This window comes from Mobula hypostoma, chromosome 4, assembly GCF_963921235.1.
Source record: "Mobula hypostoma chromosome 4, sMobHyp1.1, whole genome shotgun sequence".
Classification (NCBI taxonomy): domain Eukaryota; kingdom Metazoa; phylum Chordata; class Chondrichthyes; order Myliobatiformes; family Myliobatidae; genus Mobula; species Mobula hypostoma.
This window is the reverse complement of record NC_086100.1, coordinates 64,289,406-64,309,531: the sequence shown is the minus strand read 5'-3', so window position 1 is coordinate 64,309,531 and position 20,126 is coordinate 64,289,406. Positions and strand designations below refer to the sequence as shown.

At 39.1% G+C, this 20,126-nt stretch overlaps 1 protein-coding gene across 1 annotated transcript in view; it reads right to left on the bottom strand.

Moving 5' to 3' along the window:
• Nucleotides 1-18,459, bottom strand: part of cul3b (cullin 3b) — a 104,978-nt gene extending 86,519 nt beyond the window's left edge. The window contains exon 1 of the mRNA XM_063045872.1: nucleotides 18,005-18,459. Within this exon, the coding sequence (XP_062901942.1) occupies nucleotides 18,005-18,067 (63 nt within the window). The 5' untranslated portion in view covers nucleotides 18,068-18,459. The remainder of the gene's footprint in view (nucleotides 1-18,004) is intronic.
• Nucleotides 18,460-20,126: the final 1,667 nt, after the last annotated feature.

The following is a 20,126-nucleotide window of genomic DNA, read 5'->3' as shown; positions in this document are numbered from 1 at the left end:
TACTGTGACACTGTAATTTTCTTTGGGATTAATAAAGTATCTATCTTTCCAAAAGCCAGTATCTCGACTTACACTATAGCTGAATGATGGTTTAAATGGAATTAAGAGATGATGAGAGAATTAACAAGACCAGGTAGATATGGATAATGCCACATGATGCAAATTAAATCACACCATTGTCAAAGTAATGAGCTCTTAGCATGTCAATCACCTAAAGTTAAATAGAATTCAAATTGAAATCTGATTGAAACAAAACATGCAGTTTTGCAAAACATGCAAAACATCCAATTATAAATAGTGGGGTGGATTGCACCAGTAGCCTTTTAAATGTAATTCACTGTATGCACTGTGAACATGGATGCCTGAAACCTTACAGGCAGATTCCAAAGGCTCATCTAATAGTTTGCTCCATCAATGTCCTGGTGAAATTACAATTCTGATCCTGTACTTAATCAGACTCCGGAACACCAAACCCCATCAATTTCAAAGGAGACTGTGCATCCACGATTTAGAATCTAGAAGGATAACTTCACTCACCTTGACACTGAACAGATTCCACAATCTACGGAACACACATCAAAGTTGCGGGTGAATGCAGCAGGCCAGACAGCATCTCTAGGAAGAGGTACAGTTGATGATTCGGGCTGAGACCCTTCGTCAGGACGAAGGGTCTCGGCCTGAAACGTTGACTGTACCTCTTCCTAGAGATGCTGCCTGGCCTGCTGCGTTCACCAGCAACTTTGATGTGTGTTGCTTGAATTTCCACCATCTGCAGATTTCCTCGTGTCCACAATCTATGGACTCACTTTCAGGACACTACAACTCATGTTCTCAATATTATTTGTTACTTATTATAGTTAGTTTATTTCTGTATTTGCACAATGTCTTTTGTATATTGATTGTTTGCTCATCTTGTTTTGTGTAGTTTTTCATTGATTATATTTCGTTGTATCTACTGTGAATGCCTGCAATCTCAAGGTAGTATATGGTGACATATATGTACTTTGATAATAAAGTTGCTTTGAACTTTGAAACTGAAGCAAAATTACAATATTTTATTTGTACTTATGCATTTGGTTAATCACATTTGTAAAAATTTTCATTTTTGAATGATTTATGGTTTTTAAGCTTTTACATTTGATGAGCCCAAAACATATTCAAAAATACTCCCAAAGAAATTAACAATGGATGTTTTGCACAAGAGACAACATAATATCCAAGAACTTGCACAACCAACACAGAGAATTTTTAGTCCCACCATGGCAGCTGGAGAATTTACATTCAAGTAATTAAACCTGGAGTTAAGATAGATAGATATTTTATTGATCCCAAAGGAAATTACAGTGTCATAGTAGCATTACAAGTGCACGGATATACAAATATTAGAAGAGAAGAAATAAAAAATAAAAGAGTGTCATCACTTCCCCGGCTATAGGTTGACTCATTCTTGAACCTAATGGCCAAGGACAAGGATGACCTCATATAGCGCTCTTTGGAGCAGCACAGTTGTCTTAGTCCATTACTAAAAGTGCTTCTCTGTTCAGCCAAGGTGGCACGCAGAGGGTGAGAAACATTGTCCAGAATTGACACAATTTTCCGTGGGGTCCTTTTGTTCTACCACAGCCTCCAGTGTGTCCAGCTTGACTCCTACAAGAGCCAGCCTTTTTAATCAGTGAGCCTGTTGGTACCATTGTCCCAGCACACCACCAAATAGATGATCGTACTGGCAACAACAGACTGGTAGAACATATGATGGAGAAGCCTGCATACTCCGAAGAACCTCAGTCTCCTCAGGAAGTAAAGGTGTCTCTGGACCTTCTTGTACATAGCCTCAGTGTTGGGGCTCCACTCGAGTCTGTCATCTAGGTGCACCCCAAGTACTTGTTGATCCTTACCACATCCAGAGCACAGTATTAATGTCAGATTGTTGTGACTGTTCATCACCTTCATTTGCACCCTTCAGGAAGGAAAGATGCCACTCTTATGCAGTTGGAACTTAAGCAACTGCATCCCAATAACGTGGTCAGCTCTAAAATGGACTTTGAAATTGATCAACACACCACAGGGTTCAGAGTAAATTAAGAGTTCTATACTAAATGTTCATATCATCAGCACTGTCTATCCTAAAAAAGAATCAACAAGGTTTGAACAAATGCAAGGAGAGTAAAAAATACAGATTAAAATGATCAAAAGTAACAAACAAAACAACAAAACTGGCAAATGATAGAGAACCTGGGGGGAAAAAACTCCTATGTGTAGTATCAATAGTACAGGAAAATACCTTTGCAAATACATTTAGAAAGACTCATAAAAGAGCATGAGTACTGTTAGCCTTGCTGCATCTACCATTGTTAATGAAGTAGAAAACGTTAGGTGAAAACTTATGTTTATGAATGGGGAGGACGCAAGAACTTAAAGTGCCAGCAATATCAATGGATTTTGTCTGTTTTAAGGAGGCTTTTAAATAAAGGTTCTGCACAAAAGATTATTTGGAACTTTGAGAGCAGACCACATTGTAGTCACAGACTTTGAGACAGACAGCATATAATTTAGTCTTCCACTGGGAGGATTCTGCTCAATCTTGATTCCTTGAAATCTCTACAATAAAACACTTAAGAATTTGGTGGTGCTGGACTAGCAGATTTTCTAACCTATTAAATAATACTCCTGTTAATACAACAATGCATTTTAATTCACCTCTGTTAATACCTTACACAGTAGCATGATGTACTTTCCAGTGAACCAGGCAAGTTCATAAAGAACATGGCAGCCTGGCTCCTGGAACTTATTGAAAAGTAGCACAAACACATGACTCCAAGGTAAATATAAAAGGAAGAGCTGTATGTGATGGCCCCTGTGAGTGCAAGGGGAATAGAGAAACCAAAACAAGATGAGCCAGGTGCTGACTATTGGGATTTCTGGAAAAAATAAATCAAAAGGTGGATTACTGGAGTTTTACTGTAACTGGTACTCACTAGATGTTTTGTTTCTTGCACCATTCTCTGTAAACTCTAGAAACTGTTACACTTGAAAGACCTAGATCAGCCGTTTCTGAGATACTCAAACCACCCCATCTGGCACCAACAATTACATCACAGTCAAAGTAACTTAGATCACATTCCTTCCTCATTCTGATGTTTAGTCTGAACAGCTGAACCTCTGGACAACTTCTGAATGCTTTTATGAACTTAATTGCTGCCACTTAAGTGGCTAATTAGATACCTGCATTAACGAGCTGGCGTACAACTGTACCTAATAAAATGGCCAAGTGGACTTCAGTATTATAAATATTGATCCACGAAAGCAAGACTGTTTACATGAAACATAATTTCAGGTGCATGCTGAAGTCAAAGACAGTAATTTGTCTTTTTGCCAACACCAAACTAGAACCGTGATATCAGCTACAATGCAAAAATTCATGGCCGGTGAATCCTATACTGATCATTTCACACTGCTGATCAAAGGCATTTCTTTCTACAAATGTCATGTAAATTCTGCCTGCAACTAAGACAAGATCTTCCTGGAATCTGACCCGTTGTTCATGGTCCCTGCATTTCCCCAGGTCAGATAACAAAAACTGATCTCATTGGACTTCCAGAATTGGAGTAAAGTCTAGTCTTTCATAAAGGCCAATCCTGGGATTACAGCTATGCCTCTGACAAAACTGTTGTGCACTGTAACAATTTTCAAATCTTTGACATAAGGATAAAATTATTAAAAGTTAATAATAAAAACAAACATTCAAGAATTAAAGAAATTGAAAATACAAATGGACATAGAAATAATATCAGAGAAAAATAATTGCAAAAGATGTTTTCCTCCTATTCCTAACCTAGTGTCCCTATTCAAATGAATGGAGTCTCAGATATTGCACTACATGCAAATGACTGGCATGTGAGAGACAATGCCTCAATGTAGTTTTGGGGAACCCCAACATAATCGGCACCACCACTGAATTCCAAATCTCCTTAAGTGAAAGCATGAATGAGTAATGCTGGAGTACCAACCGTTTTACAATAACCAACAGATAACTGCCAGTAGAATATGCCTGAATATATTCCATTCTATACCACTACTTTTCAATTCAAGTGTGCTCCAAGTCGCTGATGCTTCAAATGTCTGATGCAAAAAGAACACTACTATGCTTTTACATCATAAACAATGATTTTGAATACTTTTGGTATAATTATTCAAGGTACTATAAAGTTCAATGTTGAAATTCAGATTCAAAATAAAATGCAGAACATCACATAACCCACAGAGATTTACAATCTTAGCAGGATACAGTAGATTAAAGTTCTGCAATCCTGCTATACCACAGCATGGAGGGTGCAGAACTAAATAACTAATACAAAGAAGTTCCAAAAACACCTCCATCCTCTTAAAAGTATTTAAAACCTGTGCCCCAGATTAAGCTGTATCCCTGTCCAAGCTGTTCCACATTTACAACACTGACACCTACTTACTGTAAGCTGAAAATTACCCAGGTCTGTCCACTTCACAAAAAACGATAAATCCAACTGCTGAACTAGGAGTCTACCTTTAATTAAGGTGAGGAGGGTGTCAATGACTTAATCAACAAATCTGCTTATTGAAGCTCATTTTGGGTTTTGTCAGGACTACTCCATTCCAGATACCCTAACTGAACTTGATACCAATATGACGTTTGACAATGCAAGTCAAAGTAATCCTAGAAATAAAGTCAATGGAATCATCTCACTCAAGAAACAAATGCTGTTGATGGAGTTCATCCATTCCAGCCCCAGGACATCATATCAAGAAACACACATCAAAGTTGCTGGTGAACGCAGCAGGCCAAGCAGCATCTGTAGGAAGAGGTGCAGTCGACGTTTCAGGCCGAGACCCTTCGTCAGGACTAACTGAAGGAAGAGTGAGTAAGGGATTTGAAAGTTAGAGAGGGAGGGGGAGATCCAAAATGATAGGAGAAGACAGGAGGGGGAGGGATAGAGCCAAGAGCTGGACAGGTGATAGGCAAAAGGGGATACGAGAGGATCATGGGACAGGAGGTCCGGAATCATTTTGGATCTCCCCCTCCCCCTCCAACTTTCAAATCCCTTACTCACTCTTCCTTCAGTTAGTCCTGACGAAGGGTCTCGGCCTGAAACGTCGACTGCACCTCTTCCTATAGATGCTGCTTGGCCTGCTGCGTTCACCAGCAACTTTGATGTGTGTTGCTTGAATTTCCAGCATCTGCAGAATTCCTGTTGTTTGCATCATATCAAGAGCTCATCAGGGCAGCTGTCTCATCAATGATTTTGTTCCTTCATAAAGGTCAGAAGAGAGGAGGTTTGCTGATGATTACACCATGTTCAGTTCCATTCCGAACTCCTCAGTAAGAATCAATTTACAATTTTATGCAGAAAGGTCTTTGGGAGTAATGAGGAACAGAGATAGCTTGATGTGGGAGGCTAAAGATCCTTGAACGTGCTAGTGCAGGAACCTAACAAAATTAAGACAACTTACGATGTTGGCCTTCATTTACTGAGCATTGAATACAAGAGCAAAAATTGTGCTCCAACTTTATAAAATACTGGTCAGATGTTAGCTAGAGTATTGCATTCAATTCTGGTCACCAAGCTTTAGAAAGGAAATCATCACAGCACTGGAGAGACAGTAGAAGACATTCATTAGAATGATGCCTGGAATGGAGCATTTTAGTTATGAGAGAATAGATATCCCTGGAACAGAGGGGGTAAAGTGGGGACATGATTAAGGTATATAAAACTATGAGAGGTATAGACTAGATAGTCTATATGAATCTTTTGCCTTTATTGGAGGTGAATAAAACTAGACATAGTTTAAAGGAAATGCGCTGGAGATTTGGAGGGAATTTGAGGGGACCTTTCCTCAGCCAGTGAGTGATGAATACCTGAAATGCACAATTAGAGAGATAGAAGCTGAATCATAACAGAATTTAAGAATTGTCTAAAAAAGTATGTAATCACCTAGTCATTGAAGGCCGTAGTCCAAGTGTCCTCTGGTCAGCATGCATGTGGTGACCTGAGTGGACTATCTTTCAATGCAGTATGACTCTCTGACCTAGATGACATTCAGGTATGAACACAAGTGGCAAGTAACATTCCCGCTACAAAGGTTTCAAGCATTGACCATCTTGAACAGTGTCCAACCACATTAAATGCACAACCTTACTTTCCATTTTTATATTTTCTATTTATGATTTAAAATTTCAATTTTTAATATTTACTATCCATTTGTAATCTAGGGAGTGGGAAGTGAAGAATCAAATATCGCTATGATGATTATACCTTCTAGTATCAATTGTTTGGCGACAATAAAGTATAAATGCTATTACCAACTCTGAATTCTCACTATCAACAGCCCCAGAAGTCAACATTCACCAGGAAGTTAACAGGACCAACAACCCACAGAAATACTATGAAGCGCAGAGCAAATCAAAAGATGTATATTCTAGGGCCAGATTCAGCTCTATTTTCATATGGTCCATGTCAGCCTAAATATATGCTAGTTCAGAGGAATTCTACTCTCCCATGAAATTTTCCCTGCAACTCCTGACTTCCCAAAACCTTTCCATGATTTAGAAAGGCACGTGATGGAATTCTTTCCACTTACTTGAATGATTACACCTCCAGCAACAATTAGAAATCTCAGCTTTGTTTAAAACGAAGCAATCTCCTTGACTGATATCCCAACCATGACCCCAAGCATTAATTCCATCCCGTATTAGCAGTACTGTAATGCCAATGTGTAAGAGCTACAAAATACACTGCTGTTGTGTGCATGACAGCTCCTCCCAAATCTATAATATCCAACAAAGACAAGCACTCTGCTCAATTCTGTCATACAATAACCAACTCATAACTGTCCTTTCTCCACAATTTATCTTTTTTAAAATTGTCAAATTCTTGCTGTTTGAGTCCTAGAGCTCTGTTCTTACAAAAAACGTCAGTTACTTGAGCGTGTCTTCAAAATGTAACACTATGTAAATACAGACAAATCCCTACCCTAGTTTTCTTCAACAGCTTACTCTTTCCCCATAATGAAGTTCCAGATTTCATTGAAAAACATACCCAATGTCTCGCAGCAGCATTCTATTTGCATTCGAGGTATAAAAAAGCTACATACAGCTTTTAATAGTTTGCAACTTTAAAATCTATTAAAGTTATATTCATCTCTAACTCTTAAAACTCCCCATTCAGAATACTGATATTTGCGTCATATTTCCTTTCATTCACCCTCGCAACCTTAGGAATTTAGTTTTAATCACAGATTACTCCAGTCTCAGTAACTGCAATTTACTGAGTCAGTGTCAGTCATCCATCTGTGAAATTGGCTTACCTTGTTTACTTTGCTCAGCCCCTTCTCTTTCCCCACCCATTGGTAATGGAAGACAAACTTATCTGAATTTCCAGGCATCGTTCTTGCTCTGCTTTTCACAATTCCATTATTTTGTCGACGGTCTCACTCATCAAATGTTTATAATCTTATGTCCATAGTTACCCTGGGTTTTACCTTAGCCTAAACAACTCCAACTTCACTCCACTTCTCCATCCTCAACACAGCTTAACAAAATACGGTCCCCTTTCTAGTTTCAATGGTGTCTTCAACCTGAAATGTTAACTCTGCTTCTCTTCCCAAAGATGTAGCCTGACCTTCTGTGCATTGCCAGCATTTTCAGTATTTAAATCTCAGAAACAGCAAACACGTTTTCCATGAAAAAAATCAATTTAAACTACTGCCCTTTAAGAAAGGAATTCTGTCCTCCAACCTAGACTTGTTTATAAGCAACTAAAGACTCACTAATGTGATCAATTCTTAAATAAATTCTTACATCTAGGTAATTAGGGATAAACAATAAATGCCAGTATTATGAGCCATCTCATGAACAAGTAAATCTCAACTGCCTTCAATACACTATATAAAAAAAATCAGCAACATTGCACAAAAATTCCAAGAATATCTAATGGAAAACAATGGCACTTGTGGCATTCCTGAAACATTACTTGATTGTGGATCAAAAGGAAAACAATAGCATGAACATCCCGTAATCTGATCAAATTTGCAGATGACACAACATTGATAGGCCTCATTTCCAACAATGATGTAACAGCCTACACAGAAGTCAATGTTCTGACAGAGTGGTGCCAAGAAAACAACCACTCCCTCAATGTCAAAAAAAAACCAAAGGAGGAATGGAGACAATTTAGCTCCTATTGACATCAATAGGACTGTAGTTGAGAGGGTGAGTAGTTTTAATTTCCTCAGTATACACATCACCAAAGAGCTCACCTGGACTGTACATATCAGCTGTGTGGTGACAAAAGCACAACAGTGCCTCTTTCACCTCAGACAGCTGAAGAAGTTTGGCATGAGTCCCTAAATCCTAAGGGCTCTCTTTAGGGGCACCTTCGAGAGGATCCTAACTGCTGTATCACCACCTGGTACGGGAACTGTACTACCCTCATTCACAGGGCATTGCAGAGTGTGGCGCGGATAGCCCAGCAAATCTGTGGATGTGACCTTTCCTCTATTCAGTCAGGACATTTACAGCAGCAGGTGCGCAAAAAGGGCCCAAAGGATCATCAGGGAAACGGTCACCCCAAACATAAGCTGTTTCAGCTGCTTCCAGCTGGCAATCTGTACCACAGCACTTAGGCCAGGACCAACAGGCCATCTTCTTTCACCAGGCCATCAGATTTATCAATACACATTGATCTGATTGCATATCTGACTGTACATACATGTATACAAAACAGGTATGTATACAATCTTATTGTTTGGGCAATATGCTCCCACACTTTCCTTCCTTATTGCTTGTACATTGCAATGGAGACTCAACATAAAGATTTTTACTCCATGTTGTGAGATGGATGCAAGAAATAAAATAAATTCTAATTCTAAAAAAATTTCTCAAGCATAGAAAAGAGAAGAAACATTATAGTAGCTTGAAAATTACTTTATCTTGTCTTGAATAAACCCACAAAATGAAATAGTGGTGAACTCCTTTTCGTACAACATGACTAACCATTTACTATTTCCTTCCATTTGCAATATTAGAAACAACTATTGCAATCAAGTAGTCATTCACAATTAGCCTTACAACCAGTAAAAATAGCACAGGAGATTCTCAGGCAGTTGTGGGAAATTCTTCCGTCTCCCTCTGACTCCTAAGCTCCGACCTAATGAAAAATGTTAAAATTGTTTGAGCTTTTCTTTAAAATGTAACACTGTGAGTTACTACAGACGAACCTATGCCCCAGTCTTTCCACAGCTCTTTTTTCCAGTAATAAAGGTCCCAGAATCGCACTGAAAACCTCATGTTTTGCAGTAATGCCACTTTGTTTTGCATTCAAGGTATAAAAGAACTATACAATTTGAATAATGTACAGCTGCATACAACTTGGGGAGATTGTACCACTACTCTTATGCCTTCTGCAAAACAATAGCAGAGTTTTAAATTCCTTAATGCAATGAACGAAATTAAATGCAAATCAAGTATATTATCCCCTATTTCATCCTGGATTATTTGTACCCACTTGCTGCAACCCTCACTTAGTAAACTCAAGTTTTGGAATGTCTGAAGTCCCCAAGCTGGCTCTACTCATCTCTCCAGAGACTTCAATAGGGTCAACCTGTTTGACCACAATAACAATCAATTTGAGAAAGCTAGTAATTAGAAATGAAGAAAGGTGAGGAGAGATAAGAATTGTAGAGTGGAATAGAAAAGCTTACGTTGCTACTACTCCTTATAGTAAACTGTGATCTATGTATACAGCATTTTGTTCTTTTTTTTCTTTTATTGATGAGGAAAGGTTTTGTATGGACAGCGAAACTTACAAACTTATACAAATTATAACTTGAGTTTTGGTATGTAAAACGTCATAAAGATGTATAAATTCATAAACGCCCATGTTATGGCCATTTGGGTTATGGGAACTCACATCACTCCTTAAAACAAAAAGACACACAACATAAATTCTCAGAATTTATACGGCGGGGAAATAGTAAATAAATCAACACACTTCCTTTCAATGTTTCTTGCACGTGCAGAGATGCAGCTTCACATTACGAGGGGGAAGAAAACAAAATCACAATATGACCCATATTCTAGTAATGTGGGAGTTGCCTGTTCATGTACCCCTCTTATATGGGAACACTTCTCTACACCAAATTTGAATCTATACATCATGTATTACAGCTTCTTTGCAAGATGTTCCAACTTTTTAAATCCATTAGTCTACACAAAATCTTGATGTGCACACCTAAGTTTCATCATCCTCTGATTTGCTGTCCACATATCTGCACTTCTGACATTAATCTCAGGGCCAATTATTTTTCTATTTAATTAGTACGCGTATGTACAGATACACAAGCATTGTCAGGTGATCATTTTCCTGACCACCTGCGGCAAGTAGAAGCCTGCTGTTTTAATGGCAGGTGATCTTTGATTATGCAGTTACACCTTGTCATTTCAAAATCTATCACTGCTTGAAATTCCAAACAAAATATTCAGGTCAGAGTTTAATTATTGAGGAAATAATGCAAATTGAAAAATGTACACAAATTAAATGATATGAAACAGAAGCACTATGCTATGCTTCTACTTTCTATTCAGAAACATTCTCAGATCCATGTTTTTCTCTCTCCAAAATACAGAATTTCAATTGCATTATTGAATGTCAGTTAATGAATACAAATTTCTTCCAACTGTACGGCACTGTGCAAGTCTTAACCACATAAAAAATTCTGTGCTATCAAAAGTAATGAATGAAAAGTTTCTAGCAAAAAGTTTACTACAAGGACTAGAAACAACCTAAATCGATATTTGGCGTGACCACTCTTTGCCTTTAAAACCCTCATGGGTATATTGTCCTACCGAAAGGTTTCAGCCCGAAACGTCCACTATACTCTTTTCCTAGATGGTGCCTGGCCTGCTGAGTTCCTCCAGCATTTTGTGTGTTGATTGGATTTCCAGCATCTGCAGATTTTTTCTTGTTTGTGGGTTAGTAGATTGTTCCAAGCATCTTAGAAACTTTGTCACAGTTCTCTGCAGACTTTAGCTGCCTCACTTGCTTCTGCCTCATCAGGTAATCCCGGAGAGCCTCAATGATGCTAAGGTCAGGGGTTTGTGGAAGCCATACCATCTGTTGCAAAACTCCTTGCTGTTCTTTTCACTGAAGATAGTTCTCTATGACCTTGGCTGAGAGTTTGGGTTATTGACCTGCTGCAGAATGAAGCTGGGACCAATCAAACATCTCCCTGATGGTATTATGTGACAGATGAGAAGTGCTTGTACTTCTTAGCATTGAGGATCCCATTAATTCTGACCAGATCACCAAATCCATTTGCAGAAATGCAGCCCCGAAACTGCAGGGAACTTTCGTTGTGCTTCACTTTTGGCTGCAGAAACTCATCCACGTAGTGCTCTCCAGCTCTTCTACAAACTGACTCCAGGCTGAGCCAATTTTGACTTGTCAGCCCAGAGCACTTGCTGCCATCATTCAACACCCCAGCCCTTGTGTTTATGTGCATCATTTCCACTTCGGAGGAATGGCTTTTTGGCAACAATTCTTCTATGATGACCTCTTCTGACAAGACTTCTCCAGACAGTAGAGAGGTGTACATGGGTTCCAGTCGTTTCCGAGAGCTCAGAGCTGATAGCAGTGCCGGACTTCTTCCAACTTAGAAGAAATGTCAGTTCAATGTATCTCTCGTCTGCTGCACTCAGTTTCCGTGGCCGATCACTGCGTTTCTGGTCCTCAATCTTCTCCTTTTCTTTGTGCTTCTTTAGAACAGCTTGGACAATACATCTTGAAATTCCTATCTGCCAAAAAATTTCTGTTTGGGAGAGACCATGCTAATGCAGGATGGCAACCATTTGTCTTACTGCTATGCTCACTCTTGGCATAGTTTAAGAATTTATGATATAAAGGTTAAACTGTCACATCTACCATACCCTCACCTTTTAGCTTGGTTGTCCTTCGCTCAGTTTGATTTTTTCTACACTCTTTTTTGTTAATCAGTTTAGTTCACTCAACTCATTATGCCATTGATCATTTGCATCCTGTTTGTTATCTTTGTTTAATCATGCATTGAGCTATACACCTACAAAGCAATCATTTTTATTTAATAAGTTGTCTTTTAAAATGTCACTTTCTTTAACAAAATACAAAAAATATCAGTAACATGTAATTTTTTGGAAAAAAGAATGTTTGGATGTTTTAAGATATGCTAATTTCCACTGACACTAAAGCAGAAAGCAAAAAATAAACATCTGAAACAAAAGTTATAAAATATCTGGGGTGCCTAAGACTTTTTGAACAGTACTGTATAAAATATCAAGGGTACAGTAAATGACTTTGTAAACTCCCCTATGCAAAATAATCTCATACTTATAGTCAGACACTGCAGATTTCTATGTTATTAAATCAACATTCCACATTAATGTTCATTGCTGACTCAAATGTCAACACTGAAGTTCAATATTAAGTCCCTTATGAAATACAAAACAAAAACTTGCTCAAGTTGCTACAAAAACAAACAAGAAATTCTGCAGGTACTGAAATCCAAAGCAAGACACACAAATGCTTGAGAAACTCAGCAAGTCAGGCAACATCTATCGAAACGAATAAACATTGTCAATGTTTCAGGCCAAGACCCTTCATCAGAACTGGAAAGGAAAAGAGAAAGATGCCAGAATAAAAAGGTGGGGAGAGGGGAAGGAGGATAGCTAGAAGTTGATATGTGAAGCCAGGTAGGTGGGAAAGGTAAAAGATCGTAGAGGAAAGAATCTGGTAGAAGAGCAGAGTAGACCATACGAGAAAAGGAAGGAAGGGGGAGACAGGTGGAGGTGATAGGTGGGTGAGAAGAGAGAAGAGGCCAGAGGCCAGAATGCAAAATATAAGAGGGAAGGGGAGGGGGGGAGAGAAAGGGAGGAAAAATATTTTAATCAGAAGGTGAAAATGAGGTTCATGACATCAGGTTGGAGGCTACACAGATGGAATAGGAGGTGTTGCTCCTCCACTTAAGGGTGACCTCATCATTGAATAGAAGTGGCCACGGATTGACATGTCGGAATGGGAATAGGAATTAAAATGTAATTCCATATTCAGCAAATCATTCTCTGCCACATCCACCATCTCCAAAGGGATTCTACCAAATACATCTTTACCTCCCCCACTCTCCGCTTTCTGCAGGGATTGCTCCATCCATGTTTCCCTTGTTCATTTGTCCCTCCCCACTAATCTCCCTCCTGCCACTTATCTCTTCAAGTGGCTAAAGTGCCCCACCTGCCTATTCACCTTGTTCCTCACTTCTATTCAGGGCCCCAAACAGTCCTTCACCTGCCAATATGCCAGGGTCATCTTTCATGCCAGGTGCTCCTGTGCGGCCTCCTCTACACTGGTGAGACTCCGTCATAAACTGGGGGACCCTTGGTCGAGCACCTCTGCTCCATCCACCAAAAGCAGACTTTCCTGCTAGCCAACCATTTTAATTCCCATTCCAACATGCCAGTACATGGCCTCCTGTTGTGCCACATGAGGCTACTCTCAGGGTGGAAGAACAACACTTCATATTCCGCCTGGGTAACCTCCAACCTGACGGCATGAACACCAATTTCTCCTTCCAGTAACAAAAAAAAAATTCTCCCCCTTCCCTCTTCTACTCCCCACTCTGGCCTCTTACCTCTTCTCATATGCCTACTTCCTCCTTTTGATACCCGTCCTTTCTCCCCCCCCCACAGTCAGATTCCTTCCTCTCCAGCCCTTTACCTTTCCCACCCCTATCAGTTTCACCCATCATCTTCTAGCTATTTTCCTTCCTCCCCACCTTTTGATTCTGGCATCTTCCCCCTTCCTTTCCAGTCCTGAAGAAGGGTCTCACCCTGAAACATCAATTGTTTATTCATTTTCATAGATGGTGCCTGACCTGCTGAGTTCCTCCAGCATCTGCGTGCACTGCTACAAAAACATGTTTCAATGTTTTTTCTTCAGAACAGTTTTTCTCTATTAAAATATACTCTGCAAATAAAACTTAAGAAACGGAAATAGACAAATTTTGTAGATGCATTGAAGAAACAAAAAGATTCTTTGAGATGAAATCAAGTATTCAAATACCTGCATAATTATCACAAAAATTAACAACTTTGGATAAGAAAATGCACTAATTTCATATTCTTAAGTTTGTGAGCAAATAAATATTCCCAAAATTGTTAGTATAGTAAATGATTCATTCCAGCACAAAACAAGAACACAGAGCAAAATAGTCTTCTGCATTCCTGAGAAGACTTTTCATGAAAATAATCCATCACCATTCTTGCATAATATGGTTGGCCCTTTAAAACTAATATTCAGGTACTATCTAAGGGAAACTCTGGAATTTAGTTGATTAAAACTTATATTAACACAGAAAATAGTCAATGGAAAGCAACTTCTTAAAAAGCAAAATTAAAATTTCTAAATATGTAAAACTAGAGTTTTTTTTATAAATGTTGTGCAAAGATGATGTGCACCTACTGCTGGTGCCAGTTAAACTCTGAAGCACAACTGTTTATTATCTGAAATCTCTTATCTGCTCCATCATAAAATTGATTACTTTTAAGTAAGAGTGTGCACTGCTTCTTATTAAAGGACACTATTAGTTATATGAAGGATAATCAATACAAACTCTGTTGACAAAACTATTTTAAGGGAGATAGCAGCGAACTAATGACCAGTTAATATACTATCAATTGTTAAGGAAAATGCTAGAGCTTAATTAAGTGGTAACAGGGCATCTTAAAGATAACAGATGCAGAATCAGATTTTTGAAAGAGAAATGTCTGAAATCTAATGGAATTTAAGGTTGTAATGATCAGAACAGATAAAGGGTGAATTGCATTATGTATTCGGACTTGCAGGAAGCCTTCAATACAAAAGATCACAACTTCTTGATTTTAACAATTAACAACACCAGTTCTTTGAGAAATGGGTCTAATTTAGAAAGGTACGTTTCCCTACAAGTCACTGGCCACTTTTCTGACAGGGGAATTCACTGCATCAAAAATGTCAATACATGATGTCCAGCTATTCTTTTTTCGCAAAATTGTGCTTAATGGGAAATATCCCAGGATGTTGTTGCTCCTTTCCGTGTCTTGTGGCACATCAAGCAGCAACCTTGCTGTTTCTTTAGCATTTTGTCTGCTTTTTATATATGAGAGTTGTTGGGTTGCTTAACCCAGGACACTGATGGAAAGCATAAAAGGAACCGGCGGGATTCGAAGCCGGGACCAGTTGCCTTGAAGTCCGGTGCAGATACCGCCATACCACAAGCCAGTTAATTTCCTAGGATTTTTTTTTCATAAATTAAGAAATCATGCTGGAGCACAGAGTAACATAATAACACACTCTAAGTATTGGTTGATAAACAGAAAGCAATAGGAATAAACTTTTTGGTTAGAAGGCAGTGACCAGATGAATAATACACAATTTGAATGAGGGAATCAAGTGTAAAACATCCAAGCTTGTGGATACTAGAAAGCAGGATGGCAGTGGCAACTGTGAGGCTTCAGAGATGTGGACAGTTTAAATAAATGGCAAGAACATGACATCTGGTATACAACGAACAAATGTGAGCTTTACCCCTTTGGCAGAAAAAAAAGTATATTTCTTCCTGTTTTGAAATGTTAAAAGTTTCAAAACTACTCTTGCTTTCAGTGACTAAACACCCTTGAATACAAATTACAAAAATATAACATGCAGATATGTCAAGCAATTAGCCCTATATATCTGGTTACTTTCCTTTGATCAGCAGGATAGTTAGAGACACCTTCCTCCAAATATAGAGGGCTTTGCTGAAATCACATCTAGTATAAAACTCTAGTCAGTCCACATCAAGAGTACTGCATTCAACTCTGGTTGTCCCATGATAAGAGGTGCAGAAAATATTTACTTGGATGCTACCTGGAATAAAGGAAAGGTTAAATAAACTCAGTTTTCTCTAGAGGGGTGGAGGCTTACAGGAGATCTAATAAAAGTTTATAAGATTACAAGAGAGGTAGAAGAAACAGCTGGTATTTTTCATTGGGGTCGAAATGCCTAATACTAGAGGGCTTACACCTATGATAAGAAGGGTCAATTCAAAGGGGATTTGTGGGGCAAGTTGGCCTCTTTTTTTAAAGTCACTGGTATGATTGGGTTTATCATACAAGGAGTTAGTTAGATTTTAGAAGAAACGGGATCTCTTATTGACCACCACTGTCTGTAAGGAGTTTGTATGTTCTCCTTGTGACTGTGTGGGTTCCCCAAAGACATACTGTCGGTCGGGTAATTTGCCACTGGGTACAATTGGGCAGAAAAGGCTTATTGGGCCGAAGGACCTACTACTATGCCGAATTGTTTTGTTATATGCAACGTCTACCTAAATAAGTAGGGCAAATCTATCATTAAGGCAATGAGGGTTCACCAGATTAAATCACTGTTATGAATGACTTATCACACAAGGAGCAAGATAAATTTTAGAAAAGTGATCCAATTTTGTGTGGGTTGCTCTCGATATCCAGCATCTGCAGAATCTCTTGTACTTCTGACTTTACACAGTGTATTTCCCCAAAATCAGATGACAATCTGTCATCAACAAATGAAAACAGCAGTTGGCCAATTATTAGAGAGAAACTGTGCTTTAAAAGTCTCATATTCCCAGTGCATTTACTACCAGTATTTGTACTTGGGCAACTGTAGATTAGATAATGGAGATGTAGTATAGCATCCTTCAAAAAACAATGGAACAGGGAAATGATATCTGGAGCTATTTTCAAGAATAGCAAGCATTTTTATTTTGATACAACTACATGATCAATACCTAGTGCATTTGTTTTGAAAATGTATATATTCAAATTCTCCCTGAAACACTGTCACCACCCACTACCTTCCACTGACAGTTCTATCGTTCAGCTGCACAACCCTCAAACCCAACTCAGAATAACAGGATCCAAGTAGTAAAAGCAGCTTGAAAAACATCTGCTCATGCAAACGTCAGTGAAAGGATTCCCCACCTAATGACGCAAATGAACATTTTTATAAGTGCATTTACTACAATATCAGCAAGGCACAGTCCCTCTACACAAAGTTTATTCTGCATGTTCAATTTACTGCATTTCTGAATTAATAATAAAGGTGAAATCAGGGCATAGTGTGTTCTATAACCTACATTAGGTAAAAAGTTTAATGAATTACTGTAAACCTTGTAAGAATACTTCCAAGTAGTAACACATGATATAAAACTACAATATTTAGGATTTGTACTGAAAGTCTGTATTTTGTAATATTCAGAACAAATATGAAATTTATTTTGACTGTCTGCACAAGTGATAGAAATATTATACACACCTTTTTATTTGCTTATAATGTAGATGTTAGAGAACCAAATCGCCAATGGGAACGAGAGCCCAAGGTCAAATAAGGTACCACTATTTGAATTTTTACACTGTAACTAAAATGCAAATAGGGCAGCAAGTTGGAATACTTAGTAGCGAGAGCTGATCCTTGTTACCTTGTTAAAGGTAAGGGTCTTTCAACTGCACTGAAAACAACGTAAATAGACAACATTCCACTAACTGCATCATAAAATACCCTAAGTACTAACACTTAAAATTTTAAAAAATGCCATGCTGTAAGCCTTCCTTGTCAATGTCTTGAATCGCTAGCAATATCCTATTGTCCCAAAAATCTGTCACAGACAAGGCAAATAAAATTACTTGATTTTCATTTTTGTTATTGGGTAGGTTGGAGGGCAGGCGGAGGAAGTATAATCAAGTAATAACAAACAAATACAAATGCACCATACTCTCTAATGAAGACATCGTCACATTTATCAGCCATCCATGAATATTAATCAAACGACAAGGGGCCTGCTGCTGTGTTGACATCCGCAAAGCCCGGGCCCTCGATTTGAAACTTCTCTATCTGCTCTGCGGCGAGGCTATTGCCTCGGTGGGTTAAGTCGCTGTGGTCGGCTCCTTACTTACAGGAAAGGCTCGTATCCTCATCTTGGTGTCTTTCTTCGTCACAGCTTTGCCCAGGTTTGACATGTTGGCTGATGGCTTCTTTCACATAGGACTCACTTACAGGGGAAGAGAGGAAAAAAAAGAGGGGGCAGGGGGTGGGGAGGTCCTGATGAAAGTATAAGCTGCAACTAACCGCCTCCCGTTAGAATGGATAGCCGGCCTAAGGCTCGGCTCGAACCGACCCCTTCAGCAAAGAGGCGGCGGGACCCTCCACCATGAAATTGCTTTCAATATTAAAAAAAATCTGTTCGAAAATACCAGCCCGGCTCTATGGCGGCCGCTACCCTCAGTGCGCAGGTCTCTTTTAGCGGCCAGATATCGCGAGAGCCCCGACCCGACTCCGGGCAGCGACACTCGAGATGTTTGGAGGGCAGGTCTCGCGCAGCTGCTTGGGCTGTCAATTACCCGGCGCCCCCGCGCGCACGCCGGGCGGGAGGGTGGCTCGCGTCCTGTGCAGCTGTCGGTATCGGTCTCGAGGCGAGGCGAGGCGAGGCGCGGCGCGGGGGATGGCGGGTGACCTGAAGCGTCAGCAAACAGTCGGGATTTATCGAGCAGCTCGATTTTCAAACGCACAAGTAATATCAGCACGTCTGACTGATGTCCAATGTGCCAGCTTTTATGTGCTAAAACTGTACTGGGCAAATAAAAGAAATAGGAGCAGAAGTCGGTCGTGCAATTTTGCAAACAGGAAGTTGTAAACGTCGAGGCATATGTAGAATAATGCACAATGAATTATAACTCGTCAAAACGAGATTTATTTACATAATTGTTCCTCGTTAGCGTCACTAAACAAAGCATACATTTTTAAAGCGTAAATTATGTATAAAAACTAAATTTATTGGTGTTTCAACACATTCGTATGAAACACTCAAATATATATTAAATGTATAATTTTGTTATAAAGCATCGATTACTCTGATTCCTGTGTTATAGAATTACTGGAAGACTTGTCTTGTTTTTAACAATATTACTATCCATTATGTAGATCATTATTTGAACATTTCAAATAAAATGAAATTATCAAAGAAATCCTTCAAATACTCTGATCTATATGGGACTATGTATCTATTATCCACGTGCTTCATCTAACAAAAGTAAAATGGAGTTACTGAAACTGGAAAATCAGGGTATGTTCTCTTGAATGTGTGGCACTGATGTCATTGGGATAATGTTATGGTGCTAGTTTGCCTCAACATGCCTGGAATTTCAAAAGAACAATCAGACTTCCTGACCTCACCTTGTTATTTATTTTAGACAGCACACATATACACCGTGTCCACTTTATTAGGTACATGAGTAGAACCCAATGTAATCTTCTGCTGCTTAATCCATCCACTTAAAGGTTCAATGTGTTGGGTGTTCAGAGATGTTCTTCTGCACACCACTTGTAAAACTTGGTTATTTGAGCGACTGTTGCCATCCCATCAGCTTGAACCAGTCTAGCTGTTTTCCTCTGACCTCTCTCACTAACTGGCAGCAGCAATCATTCCATGGTTCAAGTCATTTAGATCACATTTCTTCCCCATTCTGATGTTTGGTCAGAATGACAACTTAACCCCTTGACCATGTCTGCAAGCTTTTATGCATGAGTTGCTGCCACATGATTGATTTGGATATTTGCATTAACCAGTACTTAATAATGTGGCCACTCAGTGTACATCAAGTATTAGTCTTGATTGGTGTACTTCATCACTGCAGATTTTTGGCACTGTAAGGGTGAGAAGATATTTGGCTGCCATACAGCACCAGCTGGCAGACAAGTCAGGCCAGGAAGGTTGAGGCAATCTATCAGGCCAGACTCCAATAAGTTAACAGCAGAACTCCAGCCTAGTAAAGTACTGATACGTTTCAAGGTCATGCTTTGAGCAATGTAAATTGACCTCCCATTTGCTTGCTGCAGATAATTTTCATAATTAAGCATCTTTTTTAGATAGTAACACTCCTACCTAAAACGTTGCACAGGGAAATAATGGCTCGGTTTAAAAGCTCCCTCATTTTGAATTACTGACCATTTTACATGAGAAACAGCACTCCTGCTGTTTCCACACTGTCTTCACCTTAATCTAGATTTCATTTTACACAA